We start from the raw sequence: 13,405 nt of genomic DNA on the forward strand, positions 1-13,405 counted from the left end.
TTATGAATGGAATGTATTCAAATGCACGTGCATTTGCGTGCGTCCATTTATTCAAGCATGTGCACGTTCATAAATGGATCCGCAAACATTGCTGGTTTTTACGCTATGCGCTAATAATTAATCTATTAGGTATACCTTATTAAGTACTCGTACTTTTGATAGATTTATCTAACTAGTAGTTCGCCCCGAACTGAGAACTCGCGGTTCCCCAAAAAGATAAATCAATTTAATGCGCCTGTTCGTCGGCCAAGGATCGTAAACCACGTGCGATTTATTGCAAGGTCTGTGCAGCCCTTAACTGATAAATAAAGTCACCATAGAGATTAAATAAACTGTATCTGTGGTAATGGTAAGCCATTATTATTCTCTTTGGGTAAGCTAAGCCGTGGTCTTTCTTGTCAAATTTCAAATATACTTGGTCAACCAGATCTTGACAGTAGAAAAAGGCGGCAAATTTGAAAAATGTAGGCGCGAAGGGATATCGTCTCAAAGAAAATTTGAATTTCGCTCCTTTTTTTACTGACAAGATTTGGTTGACCAGCTATACTTAATATCTGGGAGACCGAGCTTCGCTCGGAAAATATATAAAAACTCAAAAATGAGCGTTTACCCAGAGAAGACCTAGCTAGATCGATTTTTCGCCCCCGAAAACCCCCATATACCAAATTTCTTTGAAATCGTTAGAGCCGTTTCCGAGATCATTGAAATATAAATAAATAAATAAATAAATATATAAATAAATAAATATGCTAGAATTGCTCGTTTAAACGTACTTATTATTATTAGATATTATGATTATTTTATTTCGTTTTTATCTTGCTATTTTTTTTTATATTAAAATCGTTAAATAAAAAACAATATTATAAATGTCTTAACCGAGCGCTTTCATTTTATACTATAATACTTTCTTGCAAATAAGATGACCAGAATAGCAAGACCCCTTACAAATAGCTTTTTGGCCTTCTAGGCTCTTCTAGCTCCATAACCCCTGGATCAAGCCTGCTCATAATTTAATGACTAAAATATACCTAATGTCCTCAACTACACGTTTACCCAATTTCATTTAAATTGGAACCAATTTACTTAAGTTATTGTCCATCAAACTATCCTCTGACAGTTCAGCTTAAAAACATCGAAATGCCGGGACGTGCCCCTAGCCAGCCGTTTGTTGCAAGTTGAATGTAAGAACTTCGCTTCGCTTCGCTCGCTCGTTCGAAAATACCGTATCGTAAACTGTTTTGGGTAGGTACCTACTACGTCGGTGGACAGTGTGGACGATCCATTAGCGAGTGACGTAGTGAGTGTTGTGTGCAACCCATCGTTTGACAATAATGCCATAAATGAGGGTAGTTTCTCGCCCCCCCTGCCGCCACCGGCGCCTGCGCCGAGCCATCGGGCGCGGAGAGCTGCGGCCCGCGGTCTGCGCCGGTCCGTCACCGTAAACGCAAGCTCCTGATGACACTTCTCGGTACGAAGTGAAACATGTCGAATGTTTTTCGACTTAAAATACGTGAGTGACCCATTTTTAATATATTTAATACCGTATCGTATACTTTGTGGATTCCAGATGTACAACGATCCCTCAAAGTACATCCTCCTGAACGGCACCCTGGTGACGTACACGTTCTTCGTGATGTCCGGCTTCCTGCTGGCGTTCAACTTCGAGCTGCACGCGGAGAAACACCGCGTCAGCCTGTGGGAGTGGCCCAAGGGAATGATCTTGCGGTGGCTCAGGTAGGACTAGGAAGTACACTCAAAACTACTACCTACGCCACAAAATAGATAATAGTACTAGGTACAGAAGACTCACTCTCTAACAAAACGCGTCTGTTACGATCAGCACAGATATGGCCGCTAGGTGGCGACAGCGCCACGCGCGGCTTATGGCTAGCCACCAAAATTGGTGTGGAACGGATGTACTTTTAGCTACCTGTAGCAAAGCGACGAAATCGCGGAGTGAGCCACGCCTGCCTACGCTGTGAGGCCTGTGAGCGGTATTATGTGAGTAGATAGTATTCCCGGATTCTCCCCAACACCTCGCCCCATGCCACGTTAACAATAGGGATTGCAAATCAGTTTTCTAACCGAAACCAAAATAACCGGTTTTATATTTTTCAGTCATAACCGGTTATGCATTTCCTAATAGCCAACAGACTCGTCCCGCCTCCCGGCCAACCCAGTGTAACTTTACTTACCTTGTTTTATTATACTACGTAAATTAGCATTTGTAGCGTATTACTTTATTTCAACCAGCTGCTCAACTTCCTTTCAGACTAACCCCGACATACGCGCTGATCATGTTCACCGTGATGACCCTGATGCGTCACCTGGGCGACGGGCCGCAGTGGGAGCTGGTGGTGACCAGCGAGTCAGACGCCTGCCAGAAATATTGGTGGGCACATCTGCTCTACATCCATAATTATTTGTGGGCGGAGCTGCCATGCTTCCCGCAGTCTTGGTAAGTTTTTACGTGATTATGTGGTAAATTGCTCGTTGGACCGTTCGATGTATGAAAATAGGCGTCTAACTGCTGGGACCAAACTAGTGTGGCGATTGCGCGACGGGCCGCTGTGGGAACTGGTAGTGACCAGCTATAGTCCTACGCCCGCCATAAACATACTATCCGTGAAAATTTTTGAGAGGACGTGCCATTTAATGCCAGAGTCTCAGTAAGTTTTACCACAATTATGTGGGTATTAATTTGCCCGTGAGATCAATTTATTTGTATTAGAAAACGTAAGGATTAGAGAGCCATAGTGCATAAAGTGCTTAATGTGATTACGACACTCAATCGTGTGGAAGCTATTATACAGTTGGTTAATTCACGTAATCTTAGGTGAACTGATGAACTTTAAGAACTTTAAAAAATTTAACTTTAAGAAGTTCGCTCACTATACGTATATAGTATGTAATGCCTATAGCAGTGACAAGGGCATTAACTTTTCCTCTTCCCAGTATCGTACTCATTCATGCTTGCAGTAGAAGATAAATGAAGATGATTAATCTATTATCTGATTTTCTCTTATCAAAATGTCGCTTCCCATAACTTTACAGTGTTCATAGTTTTAATTTCCTGATGTTTTTAATTCTCAATCATTGGGCGTCGAGGAGGTAAAACTATTTACCTTTAGACTTTGGCGATATTAAGAGTAAAAAAATCATGAATGGAACAGGTACCTGTCAGCGGACACGCAGCTGTTCGGGCTAGGTCTCCTAGTCTGCATCTTGTGCCGGAAGCCGCGCACGCAGCTGCTGGCGCTGGGCGCCCTGCTGGCAGTCTCGATGGCCATCCCCGCCGCGCACACCTACTTCCAGAACCTGGGTGCCGTTGTACACAACTCTCCTGAGTGAGTGACTCATACCCGGAGCGCAATGTCTTGTGTCCCACTGTAGGGTAAAGGCCTTCTCATCACGGATTGGGGCATGCTCCCGCCAGTCGCTGCGAGAAGCGTCGACGTCATCCCGCTATCTCTTTTTTGGTCTGCTACTATTGCTAGTTGTTTTTACCACCAGGTCCAGGTCACCATAGTTAACCAGGGCACGTCAGTTTGTTTGTTAGGTTGTAGGGTCAGATCTAATGGTAGTCATTTAAAAAGTGTCTATCCCTAATTTTTGACAGGATCCTGGTTCTCTTCGTGAGCTGTGGGAAAAAAATTAGGAGAACACTAAGAAGATAATAATGATGACACTCTACTTACATTGATCAAATTTTCAGATCACTTCGCACCTATTTCCGGTACAACAGGGAGTTCCAGATAATCTTCGTGCGCGGCCACACGAACATGTCCACGTACGTGCTGGGCATCGCCGGCGGCCTGCTCACTTACCACTGGCTCAAAAACGAGAAGGCCGTCTCTGAACGACTACAGGTTACTCGACTTGGCACTAACACTAGTTTCCTTACTTACTATAAACCATCCCAACTTACTTATTTGACCGACCAAGACCCAAAATGAGTCTTTGTCCTCCAACGCAAGAGCACGCCATTTTGCTCGGCCCTGTGCAAATTCACGGACGCTGAGCTCACGGAGATCTACCTCCAGTGTATCCGCCCACCAATACTTGAGAGATATCTCAACTACCTTCAGTAAGATGCTAAGTCGTCTTGAGCTTCAATCTGTCATAAGTTTTTCGAACTTTACTGTTCATTTGTCGGTGATGCCAGCCACGCATATTCCGACAAGATTAGTTTTATATTAATGCTTAAGCACCGTTTTAGTTTTAATGATTCTATTAACAATGTCTTCATCATATATTTCTTTATATAGTTTACGTGGGTGAGGCTTTACTGTCCTTGTTTTGACTTGCGCAGACTTGGTCTAACTCTATAGGGTTGCAGACTTATCTTGGTCTAACTCTAACATATAATTTGCACGGATTCGCCAAACAAGTTGGAAATCAAGTTTCGTCAACAATATAACCGCCATAACCGGTTTACTTGACATCAACAGTTTTGAATGATTCACGATTGGTTTCATTAGATACTTATATCGACAGCTCGAAAACAATACAAAAGGTAATCACGGTCCATATATAAGTTTTATTGACATCTTCCAGAATTACGCATGGCTACTATGGCTGCCGCTCCCGGTCGCTGCGAGCATCATCCTGTCCGGCGGCATCTTCTACATGGACGACTTCGAGCCGTCCACCTTCGTGCGAGTCCTCTACGCCTCCGTCCACAAGCCCACCTTCCAGCTTTGCATCGTGGTGCTGATCATCAGCGCCACCTTTAAGGTTAAAAGTAAGTCGGTGTGAGCAACCCTGCAGTCTGATGGCCTGTTCTACATGAACTACTTCGAGCCGTACTCCTTCGTGCGAGTGCTCTAGGCACCGTCCACAAGTCCATCTTCCAGCTATGCGTTATCGTGATGAATGTGATGATTATCGCCTAACCTCACATATATACCACCAGTATAATCTGTACTGCTGAACGTAAACCTCCATAATAGAATATCATGTGCTTCATGTCCCTAGCCTACTAAAACCTTGGTTCACCGGCTCACAAGGCGCGCGATCTACAGTTACGTATGCCCACCCTACCTTGAATAAGTTAAAGTAGACCTTCCGCTGCTCCTGCGGTGGACTGAGTTCCCTGCCAAGTTTTGGTGGTCTACAGGGTAAACTATCAATAAATGTAATATGGAATTTCACCTGAGATTTATTTCGGCGACACGGCGGTTTTCTTTTCTGTCCGGTGGGAATCTTCCCACGGAACGGAACGGAACGGGGGGTATAATCTTAATGATCTGGTTGCAGGCATGGTCCGCTACATCCTCGAGTGGCGCGGCTTCACGTGGACGAGCCGTGTGGCGTACGCTGGCTTCCTCTTGCACTCCACGTTCCAGCGCGGGCTCGTGGGCGCAGCCCGGCTGCCCGCCTACATGTCCGACTACAATGTCGTGCGTATTCTTTACAGTCATATTTCGCAATCGTTTTAGTTTCTACACTGGGCCGATCGCCGAATGCATAGTACGATATTTTCAAGTAACTGAAGCAACAAACAACCAAGTGTGACGGCGTAATTAGTTTTATCAATTTTATCTTACTCGATCCTTTTGAAGAAGAGAAAAGAGAGGCGACACGCCTACAGAAATCCCATCATCTTTGTCGCGCAACAAAAAATATGGAACAAGACGCGAGAAATGCGCGGACACACACCACACTCGCTTTGCGAACGAAAGCTTCCACTGCTAGTTCAATACTCTAACTATCGCTCAATAGCTCGACATGCATTACTTTAATAATACAGAACCCTAAATCCCAAATCGGAAAGGTGTAAGTAACTAAGATTAATATTGATTGCACTAACAAGATTTTTTTAGGATCCTAGGTAGTTCGGATGCCAGTTAAGGACGACTGAATTAAGTAAGGCGTGTGAAGCGTTTTAACATCCTCCGTAAATATTTAATGAGTGAATTCCAGCGGCCGTCGAGTCCCAGGAATCTAAATCTTCCAGCCACTTGAAGTTTCAAATTTAGAATTAACTTTGATACCGCCTCCGCAATGCTAGTTTCTGTTTTTCCACAGATAATAATCCTGGCAGCGTCCACGTTCCTGTCCTTCGCGACAGGCGCGCTGCTGTACGTGGCGGTGGAGTCGCCGGTGGCTGCGCTGCTCAAGGCCGCGCTCGCGCCCCGCGGGGCCCGGGCTAAGGAGGAACCCGCTGAGGACGCCCCTACTGATGTTACTACTAAATTCTAGTCGACAGAATCATGCGCTTTCTTCTTCTTCCTCGCGTTGTCCCGGCATTTTGCCATGGCTCATGGGAGCCTGGGGTCCGCTTGGCAACGAATCCCAGGAATTGGCATAGGCACTAGTTTTTACGAAAGCGACTGCCACCTGACCTTCCAACCCAGAGGGTAAACTATTAGGTCTTATTGGGATTAGTCCGGTTTCCTCACGATGTTTTCCTTCACCGAAAAGCGACTGGTAAATATCAAATGATATTTCGTACATAAGTTCCGAAAAACTCATTGGTACGAGCCGGGGTTTGATTGAACCCGCGACCTCCGGATTGCAAGTAAATGCAAGTGTCCTGACTGACTAACTGACTGATTCATCAACGCAGAGCCGAAACTACAAAAGCTAGAAAGTTGAAATTTGCACACTAGGTTGAATTTATAAAGTGTGCAAGAGATAAGAAGCGATTTTGAAAAATTCAACCCCTAAGGGGGTTAAAAAGGGGATGAAAGGTTATATGGGGTGCAAGTTTTATTTTAAGCTAGGAATTTGAAACTTTGTAAAAATGTACTATATTAAAAAACAAGAAAACTAATTTCTGCATTTTCGAAAATTCATCCCCCAAGGTGGTGAAAAAGGGGTTGAAAGTTTGTATGGAGATCAAATATTTTTGTGAGTGTTGGACTTGAAACTTTGTATAGGGAGATATTATTATAAGACAGGAAAAGTAATTTCAGCGTTTTTGAAAATTTATCCCTTAACAGGGTTAAAAAGGGGTTGAAAGTTTGAATCCATTACAAATGCTTTGAAACTTCTTAGAAAGGCATAATAGCCGATGACAAAAAAGTAATTGCGACGTTTTAGGTAATTCAACCCCTAAGGGGGTAAAAAGGGGATGAAACTTTGTCCTTGGGTGCAAATTTAATTTTAAGCTAGAACCTTGAAACTAGTGTTGAGTCGCTCATTTGTACCACTCATTTTGTTAATTTGTCGCAGTACTTCGTACCGCAAAAATGTCTTACTTCACTCCTCTATTCATTTTACTCATTTACTCGCTCGCATCACTCACCTCTTGCCACCATCACACAAAATAATATAACCACCAATATACAAATCCACGCGTACGAAGTCGCGGGCAACAGCTAGTATATGTATAACATAACCTTGCCATAAGTAACGTCACCTTTAAGCAAATTCATCTTGCGGTTCGGGGCTACAAGGCAAAACCATTTGTGGCTCTTATAAAAAAGCGCTAATGAAACTGACGACCGAGATCAGACTTACTGTAAGCACAGAATAAATAATAGTACTAAGTACAGAAAACTCACTCTCTAACAAAACGCGTCTGTTACGATCAGCACAGATATGGCCGCTAGGTGGCGACAGCGCCACGCGCGGCTTATGGCCTTCCCCAAAATTGGGGCTGAACGGATGTACTTTTAGCTACCTGTAGCAAAGCGACGAAATCGCGGAGTGAGATGAGACCACTGACAATCCAACCTCTAGACTGAGCTTAGGCCAATTATTTCATGAAACCGATACTGCCAAAAATACGGGGGTGCGGGGGGACGAGGTGAACGAATCCCGTGCCGTGATTGGTCCGTTCAAAGACACGGACCAATCACGGCACGGGATTGACTCGAAGATGGAGTAACGCTACCGTATGTGTGGCAGAGGGGGTAGCGCGACTATGCTATGTCTAGAGGTTGGATTGTCTGTGGATGAGACAGACACGCCTGCTGTAAGCTCACCGGGCCGCCAAAGGTAAATAAAACACTGAAAACTTTCGCTATACAGTATATAATACAACCACATATAGCCGGTCAAGCAAGTTTGTCAGTAGAAAAGGCGCGAAATTCAAATTTTCTATGGGACGATAATACTTTGCGCATACATTTATTTAATTTGCCGCTATTTTACTGACGGAAAAGGCTTGACAGACTATATATACAGACACGGGAAAAGCACAGGATATTTACAAAGAAAAGCTATTATAGAGAAGCAACACGTGTAACGTGCTTCGCGGTAGGCTCTCGGTATTAAATTAACGCAAGGTATTATTACGTCATAGACGCCTGCGCAGTCCAACAGGTCAATGGCGGTAGCGGTGACCCTGGACTGGTTTTACCGAATGAACTATGAATTTTAATCAGCGAATCAATATAATATTTTGTTTGTTTAGTTAAGAGTAAGTTTATATTTTTTATTTGCTTGTTTCATGTTGCTACTGTTCATAGCTATTTAATAAAAGAAAAAGTGAAGTATGAAAAGTAAACGGCGCTCTACGGCCACATTCATTGTGCTGCTTTATCAGCTGTATGGATGACAAAAGTTGTTGTATGACAATCCCATCACAAACATACTGTTATGGCGCCTTAGAGCATTTAGTAACTGGAGATGCCTTGTCAGTCATTATCTGTGGGTCTGAGGGGCTACCGCCAAAACCGAATTTCACAAAGTGCGGGGATCTTTCTCTTTTACTCCAATGAAGGCGTAATTAGAGTGACAGAGATAAATGCCCGCAATTTGCGAAATTCGGTTTTCGCGCGGTAGCCCCCTCTGTACAAAAAAGTGTGCCGATTTTTGCGGGGGAGGGGCACGTCAAATGTATGATAAACGTCAGTTCATATAAAAATTTGCACAATTGGGAAAGGTTTTCGGGAGTGGGGTAAGCTTCTAAAGGCGACTCCGGTTATTCAAAGCTCTAAGTATGGCGCCGCAACATCGCTTAATATCGCTATATAAGCGCATTAGGCACGCTCATACACGAGCGACGTGCGAATTCGCATCAGTCATAACTCAATTCTTTGGTACAATTTGGTATGTACCTGGAACAGTGGGCCAAGAAAGTGGTCTACCAGTTTTGACAAAAGTTTCTGCGAGATCTAACAATCGCTAAGGTTGACTTTTCTAACGGAGTTTAAAGTAAATCGACCTTGTTGTCTCATGACGTTCAAACGAACCTCAACCGTAGGGTGGTAGACCACATTTTTGGCCCACTGTATTACCCACCTACTGTTAGTAATTTGTTACCTATAGAAATCTAGATTAAGCGTATTATAAATAAACACAATACGTCATCTTTGCCTGATGTTTTTATTTACCGCAAATAACCTTTACAGATTTCGAGCGGGACTATTGGACAGTAGGACAGTCTCAGGCATTAGTAGTTAAGAGTTAGACCAAGATAAGTCTGCAACTATTTTTATAGCACACGCAGTGCATGTGTTATTTTAAACGTCAAACTTCTATGAAATTATGACGTATAAATAACACTTGCACTGAGTGTACCTACTATCAAAATCTTTGCAGACTTATATTTGTCTAACTCTAGTTAGATCGATTCATTTTCTAAATAAAAGCAATATTTTAATTAATTTGCCTACTCATACATATTAAGCTGTGCCTTAAGTAGTAAATTGCTTACAAGCTTCAAGGATGGCAAGGTTAAGGGAAGAAGACCTCGTGTTTTTAGGGTTCCTTCTTTTAATAAATAAATAAATAAATAAATTCATTTATTTGCGACCAACTTGGATCAAATCAATGTGTTAGTGACAGTATCTATCTTAAGGCTAATGTTAGTATAATATACAAAATGATCTACTACTAACTATATACAAATGTGTTTCTTATAAATCAATAAATAAATAAGCAGATTCTCTCAAAGAGCAGTATAAAGAAAATCCGCCCACTCACCTATTCCTGCGCACATGAGTCATGCAGCAGTTATTTATATACAGCCCATCAACTCTGTCCGCAATCATGGTCAGGATGCTGTTGGAGCTGGCCCGTACTCTGCGCACCAGGGATGTGGCTCGTTTGCGCATCGTGGTGTAGAAGCAGTCTACCCGCGCTTCCGCGAACATCCCTGACGCGCTACAGAATCTGGGCAACCCCATCAGCACCCTGTATGCGTTGTTATATTGAACGCGCAGAGCGTTGTACCGTTTATACGTATAGTCCGCCCACAGGCTGCTTGTGTAGAAACTAGTACAGTAGGCTCTTTTAATGAACACAGACGGAGACTATATAATATAATTAAAAAAAAATTTAATGCCAAGAAAGATAAAATTACCCAGTATGTTTTATTTTTCTAAGCGCCCTTGAAGTTGTCAACATACTGGGTAATTTTATCTTTCTTGGCATTTTTTTTTTATTCCATTCAAAGATCTAACGATAGTAAATGTTACCATACTGAATTGGCCTATCTATCAGCGTAGCACACAAAAAAAATCAAGCATCTACCGCAATAATTCACGTCACCATAAATAAAAATTTCATCGTACTCGGCGATAGGTGAAAAATTAAAAAAAATCATAACTCCGAAAATACGAAAAATCGCGGAACATACATGGGGGTGATTCAGATAGCCCTCTAGGTCCTTTACCTCCCAGCTTCAGTATATCACTACTTCTTGGGACACCCTGTATGTATGTATCTATTCAGGGATGTTGCGGATGCCGATTTTTTGACATCCGCGGATGCGGATGCGGATGCGGATTTTTAAAGGCTCACATCCGCGGATGCGGATGCGGATGCGGATGTCAAGATTAGTTACTTAGAAAACGTCAAATATTACATTTTTAGTTTTTTTTTATTTAAAAAAAAATAAACGTTTAGTATTTGAACAAGAATATAGGTGCGTTATATTTATTAAACAGTAACTTGGCCGACTTTTCTGGATCTAGACCAGTGTTTTTCAAAGTGTGGGTCGCGACCCCCCTGGGGGTCGCGGCACTTGTCCAAGGGGGTCGCGAAGTTCAGCTTTGAGAGAAACTTATGGAAAGCAATTTCATTGTTTAAACTTAAAAATAATCCAATCCTTTAAAATTTAATGTTTAAAGGTCGTTAATGTACATATTAATAAAACAAATCATTACCTATCTGGTAAACTGTATTTTAAAAGTGAAGGTTTAATTGTATTCAGTGTGAAGAATGAGCTTGTTTCATTCTGACTCTTAATTTGTCAAACCGCGGTTCCTGCCGCGACACGCAGACGATTAACTCATTTTCCGAATTCAATCTATGTATTCCTTTTTTTTGGTTTTGATATCGACCATTGATGAAAACGTAAGCTCGCATAAATATGAAGTAGCAAATGGGATCAAAACTTTAAGGGCTTTTTTGCCAAACACTGACCAGTGGTTCCTTTGTTATAGGTACTAGATAGAAAAACGTAGAAACGGGGTTTGGGGGTCGCGAAAAATTTTAGTGGTCATAAAGGGCCGTGACACCATAAAGTTTGAAAAACACTGATCTAGACGATTTCGTTATAGGTAATTACGAAATTACCTAGCACTTACGCCGCCGCTAAGACGTTCCTGTACCGACTTGTTCGACATCCGCATCCGCATAAGCTCCGCATCGATTTTATGCGGATGCGGATGCGGATGCGGATGTTGAAAATAATGCGGAAGTTCCGCGGTTGCGGATGCGGATGCGGATGTTCGCAACATCCCTGGTATCTATCATATATCTCTCTCGGGAAATCTAACGGAATCTAACGATTTCGATGAAATTTGCTATATGGGGGTTTTCGGGGGCGAAAAATCGATCTAGCTAGGTTTTATCTCTAGAAAAACGCGCATTTTTGAGTTTTTATAAGTATGTTTTCCGAGCAAAGCTCGGCCTCCCAGATATTATAAAATGAATGGATGTAACTCAAATGAAAATTGACTGCGTATACATGTACCTTAATTTTTTTATCAGTAAATTCCATTTTGAAAATCATTTGTCGTTGAGATACGTCTAACTCAGAGGTCACCAAATGGCAGATGACGAATTTTAGAAAAATACCTACCTAGAGTTCGACCAACCTAAGTTGGCAATGATTTTGATAGCCCACCTATTTAAAGCTGCCAGTTGGTCTCTTTGAAAATATCAAATGTACCTACCTAACTGTAAGCAGCAAAGTTAAAAAAATTTTTGAAATTTTATGCACATATTAATCAATGTTTTATGTATAATTTCCAGTTTGACATGTTTTAGTACCACATAGTATAGTAGCATTAGGTAGTTGTGTCTCCTTCAAAGTAAAATCTTCTATTCCTATTAGTGAAGGGGTCGGCGCGGCCGCCGAACGTTTTTAGAATACTGTTAATGATAGTGCATAAGACAAGATGAAGTGGCTGCTGTTGCTGTTTCTGGTGCACCAGTCTTCGGCCGTCATTCATTTCTTAAATTGTGAGTTTTCTGATTTTATACCATAAATAACTGTATGGGTGCTGTTTTTGCGTGTGATAGCGGAAGCCTCGTATTTGGGCGATTCTCAGAGATGACGTTCGGTGCCTGACTTCGGTGCCAATTATTTTTTTTTACTTATTTGATACGCGACTTTATTTCCTAAAATCTAGCCTTAATATAAAAAATATTGGTAGTGGAGGCCTCCATTAGAACCTTATAGTTTTTATGATATTTAAGATTTAAAAAACACCGAAATCATGTGCAGGCACTGAAGTCAATTTGCGTCACCGAATTCAAAAATGCTTACACATAAATCACACTTCAAATATATATCTAAATTATATTATAATTTATTCATATTTTTCATTCTTATTTGTTGATAAGCGATGTAGCGAGGCTAATGATATCGTAAGCTTAAATAAGTTTAATAAATATAGTCCGTCAACCAAATCTTGTCAGTAGCAATGTAAAGCAAACTAAAGTAGGGCAACACTCAAAGAGCAGTATTGCGCTAAGAAAAGCAGCAATGTACATCGAACCAAAATATTTTTTTTTCCGCTGAGCGCGCCCTGCGTACTTCAATTCAAATTGTCGCTCGCGGTTTATTGAAAAAATTTGAAACATGGACGGACAATTTAAATTTGAAGATATCAAAAACAACTCCCTATCGTAGTGCTTATATTCTCTTTGTTCCCTATCTATGTCTTCTAAGTTTACTAAAATAAAATCATATCAAAATGCAGATAATAAGATAGTGCATATATTTGTTATTTACAATATAATATGCCACTTGTTAATGTAAATTAGTGTACTCTTCTGGATGAATATGACATACCTGTGTAATTTTTTTGATTGGTATATATTGTACAATATACATATTAAAAATAAAACAACTGATATTTGGGTGTTTATTTAATTTAAAGGTAAATAAGATAAGGGTCACTTTAGCTTACACTATAATTCAGGTCATTAATTGAAAAAAAAAATATAATAAAAAAGTTACCAATGTTACTCTGTAGTAATCTATTGCATCTTAAGC

The 13,405-nt window shown here is 41.4% G+C and overlaps 1 protein-coding gene across 1 annotated transcript in view; it reads left to right on the top strand.

The window, feature by feature from the left end:
- LOC134655324 (nose resistant to fluoxetine protein 6-like) overlaps positions 1-13,405 on the top strand; it is a 36,822-nt gene that overhangs the window by 10,201 nt on the left and 13,216 nt on the right. Inside the window, exons 7-11 of the mRNA XM_063510775.1 lie at positions 1,568-1,734; positions 2,273-2,458; positions 3,174-3,347; positions 3,716-3,869; positions 4,558-4,744. Of these exons, the coding sequence (XP_063366845.1) occupies positions 1,568-1,734; positions 2,273-2,458; positions 3,174-3,347; positions 3,716-3,869; positions 4,558-4,744 (868 nt within the window). The remainder of the gene's footprint in view (positions 1-1,567; positions 1,735-2,272; positions 2,459-3,173; positions 3,348-3,715; positions 3,870-4,557; positions 4,745-13,405) is intronic.

Source organism: Cydia amplana, chromosome 16 (genome assembly GCF_948474715.1).
Source record: "Cydia amplana chromosome 16, ilCydAmpl1.1, whole genome shotgun sequence".
Classification (NCBI taxonomy): Eukaryota; Metazoa; Arthropoda; class Insecta; order Lepidoptera; family Tortricidae; genus Cydia; species Cydia amplana.